General features: G+C 39.4%; 1 protein-coding gene across 2 annotated transcripts in view; it reads left to right on the forward strand.

Annotated features, from left to right (window-relative positions):
• Positions 1 to 367: 367 nt before the first annotated feature.
• LOC144040578 (uncharacterized) overlaps positions 368 to 3332 on the forward strand; it is a 50307-nt gene continuing 47342 nt past the window's right edge. Inside the window, exon 1 of one of the 2 annotated variants that reach the window (XM_077554879.1) lies at positions 368 to 785. In XM_077554879.1, the coding sequence (XP_077411005.1) occupies positions 662 to 785 (124 nt within the window). In that variant the 5' untranslated portion in view covers positions 368 to 661. The remainder of the gene's footprint in view (positions 786 to 3332) is intronic. The other variant, XM_077554880.1, reaches the window with a different exon arrangement.

Genomic DNA, 3332 nt, shown 5'->3' on the forward strand with positions numbered 1-3332 from the left:
TTTTCAACCAAATTCAGACGTCTTTTGGATGGACACCAGTGACGTCTTTTCAACGTCATTTCAACCAATTTTTGCTGGGTGGGACTCTCGCAGTTGTACTTTCTTTCTAACAGTCATCTGAGTTTTAATGTGACTTGAGTTGATGTGGTTGTGCCACAGGTCATTGATCTGGGAAATAAATTGTGAAAATGTTTCCATGTACTGTAACGTGCTCGCGTACCCCTGTTTGGAAAACACTGTATTTGGGTGTTTGTTCAATTTGCAGCAAAATTAGCGACATCTGTTGGTGACTTGATGACAGTGTCAGCTTCGATGTGTCCACACAATTTCCAGCAGCCAATCATATCGCAGCGGGGCGTGTCCTGTCTGATTTACGTCGCACGGCTACTTTTGTCTCTTGCCAGACTCCCTCTGCTCAATCATTCTTTCCAATGTCATGCTGAACGGATTACATCCTCCACACAGGACGTCCGTCACTACTTTGTTGGATTAAAAAGCCATTTATTAAGTCTTTGTGTTCGGATAAACTCGACTTGGGGCGCGTTGATGCTTCTCGGCCTGGTTAGCTTTGTTCGTTAGCCGCTAACAAACCAAAGCACACACTACGCGTGGTCAAGTAGAGATCAAGTGTGACTTTGTTTGTTGGCTTTATTGCGCCAAAATGTGTACAAGAAGGACACATAATTACGAAGAGGAACTTTTTGGAGTAAACGAAGACAACGAGCAACATCTTCAGCTGCTGGACGATGTTTACGAGCAGCCTCGAGTTGTGCTCCACTCAGCAGGTTGTACACGTCTTACTCTCGCTTTAGTAAATAACTACTTTATAGTGTTAAAATAATAATGTTTGTATTTCAATCCTTATTATTGTATGGTCATGATAAACAGATTAAGTTGTTTGGGGAAGATGCGTTCAATATTTCTGCCACTTAATATGCCTTTTTACGAAGTGGATATTTTAAGTGTGCCCTACTACCTGATAACCCTGTCCTGTGAGTTATCAAGATCATACGCACAAGGTCATACACGTTTGTACTTAACCGGCAGGTAAAAGAGGTCATAACGCTGGCAGGGTTTTTACTTTCTGCCCCGGTTTCCCCAATTCTTCCCAAAGTGCTGCACATATCCAGCTGCTATATACATTTTACGTGTGACGAGGTATCTTGCAAATGGTCACTTTACTGATCCGCGATCACCGACATGGATAATAGTGCAAAACAACATTCGCCTAATCAGGACAAGTGTGGCAAGAACAAAACAGGGTGAGGACAAAATCACCACCACACATTAACTGAAGCCCAGAGGTGTAGATTGAGAAGGAGTTCATGTTTAAACATCCTGTATTTAAGAAGCGTTTATTTCTGAGTCAAAACATTGGACAGTGCCTTTAAAATACAGTAAATACTATTAAATTAGTACAAGTTCAAAATAGCACTAAAAATAGACATTAAAGCAATAAAATGCAAGTATCCAGGTAAACTTAACGTCAGCATAAATAAATGTGTTTTTAAAAGAGAGTTAAAAACACTCAATAGACGAGGCTCTATTTGCACTACTGTGTTTCTCTGTTTTTATTTAACTATAGACTACACAAGTATTTTTTGTGATACATATTATTTATATATGATGTGTGATGATGTGTATTGCTGCTGGTAACGCTGTGAATTTCTTCCCTGTGGGATAAATTAAGGTGCATCTTATCTTATTTCATCAAATCACAATCAGGTTTCAAATGTGCCACAGTTATCCTGCCTTGGGGATGTTGTGCTAAAACATGGACAGAAGGATATCATATGGAGTTCATTCAGATCTTAAGAAGGATATTGGAGAAGATGAGTGGGCTGCAATTTGTTTGTGGGCGCAATCACAGACTATTAATACTCGTATGAAATTATTACCACACAAATGAGGACTTACATTACCCGTGAAAAACTAAGTGGTTCCCTGATATTCCAGATTAAGCCAATTATTGACCTTCAAACATCAGCCAAAACAATCGGCCACTTGGGCCTAATGGCCAATTATTTTACCCTTAAAATGCTATAATCGAAGAAAAACGAAATTTCCGACGCAGTGAAAGCACCCTGAATGCACCATTTTGCTTGCGTAGCATTAGCAGCTAGCAAGTGTGTAGCGTATGTTATCCTGGTTATTCTAAAAACAATGTCAAGTCTTTAGAGGAAGGTGGTCTTAACGTTATTGATTTTGAGCTAATGAATGGTGCTCTAAAATTAAGATGGCTACATAATTTTATTGGCCATATGGATACAATGTGGTTCAACCTCCCTTCCAAAATATTCTCTGCAGTAGGTGGCATTCAATTCCTTTAAAAATGTGTTTTTGATTTATCCCAATTTGGCCATAAAATTGTCCAAATTTCATAAACAAGTCCTACAATACTGGAAATTAATATACAGTCATAATTTTACACCCCATAACATTCCAATGTGGAACAACAAATATATCCTCATAAGAAAAAAAAGATTATATTTCAAAAACTGCAAATCATGGCATATGGTCAGTTCTACATTTAATGGAGGAAAGAGGGAATTTACTTAGATATGATGCTTTTCAGCAAAAATACAATGTGGCTTGCTCAGTCCAGCAATTCTCTGATGTTGGTAATGCCATTCTACAAGTTCTATGTATTCTAAAAGGCTTGGTGCTATCCTCACATAGTGTCCCTAGTGTGCTCTTTATTTGTCCAAACCTGTCTTTTTGTGGACAAAAAACGTAATAACAAATTTCTTAGAAGAATATTAACTATGTTTCCCTTTACCTCTTAGAAGATGGAATTTAATGGAAAAAATTACCAATCGTAATGTTAAGTCAGTTGGATGCGAATAGGTTTCCCCATTACACCCAAAGTTAAAGAAGTGCAATTTAAAAAATCTTAACTCTTTGACTGCCAGACATTTTCAGAAAAGAGATGCCGCGGGTGCCAGCCGATTTAAGCATTTTGACTGATCTTTCAAGGTCCACAGAAAATTTTGTGTTTGGACTATGGAAACACACATACTACCAATTGTACCATTGTACGTCCGCCTGTGCAGAAGTGCTCCGTTGTGCTCCGCGTTTTCCGGCGTTAGCATCGCTAGCCGGTGAGGCTTTAATGACGTGATCATAGCCGCCGCATCAACGCTTCCAACTTCGGCGTCAACCTCGGAGTCACCATCATCATCATCGTCGTCATCAATGTGCTCTTTAGCACTGGTTGATGCTTCTCTTCTTTGAAAAAAAACGATCAAACGTGAGCTGCTTGCCACCGGTCGCCATTTTTGCTTTCTCAGCCATTGTCCCCTCAACACTCTAGCTCCGCCTCACGTCTTCTA

The sequence above is a fragment of the Vanacampus margaritifer genome, chromosome 20 (assembly GCF_051991255.1).
Source record: "Vanacampus margaritifer isolate UIUO_Vmar chromosome 20, RoL_Vmar_1.0, whole genome shotgun sequence".
Lineage (NCBI taxonomy): Eukaryota > Metazoa > Chordata > Actinopteri > Syngnathiformes > Syngnathidae > Vanacampus > Vanacampus margaritifer.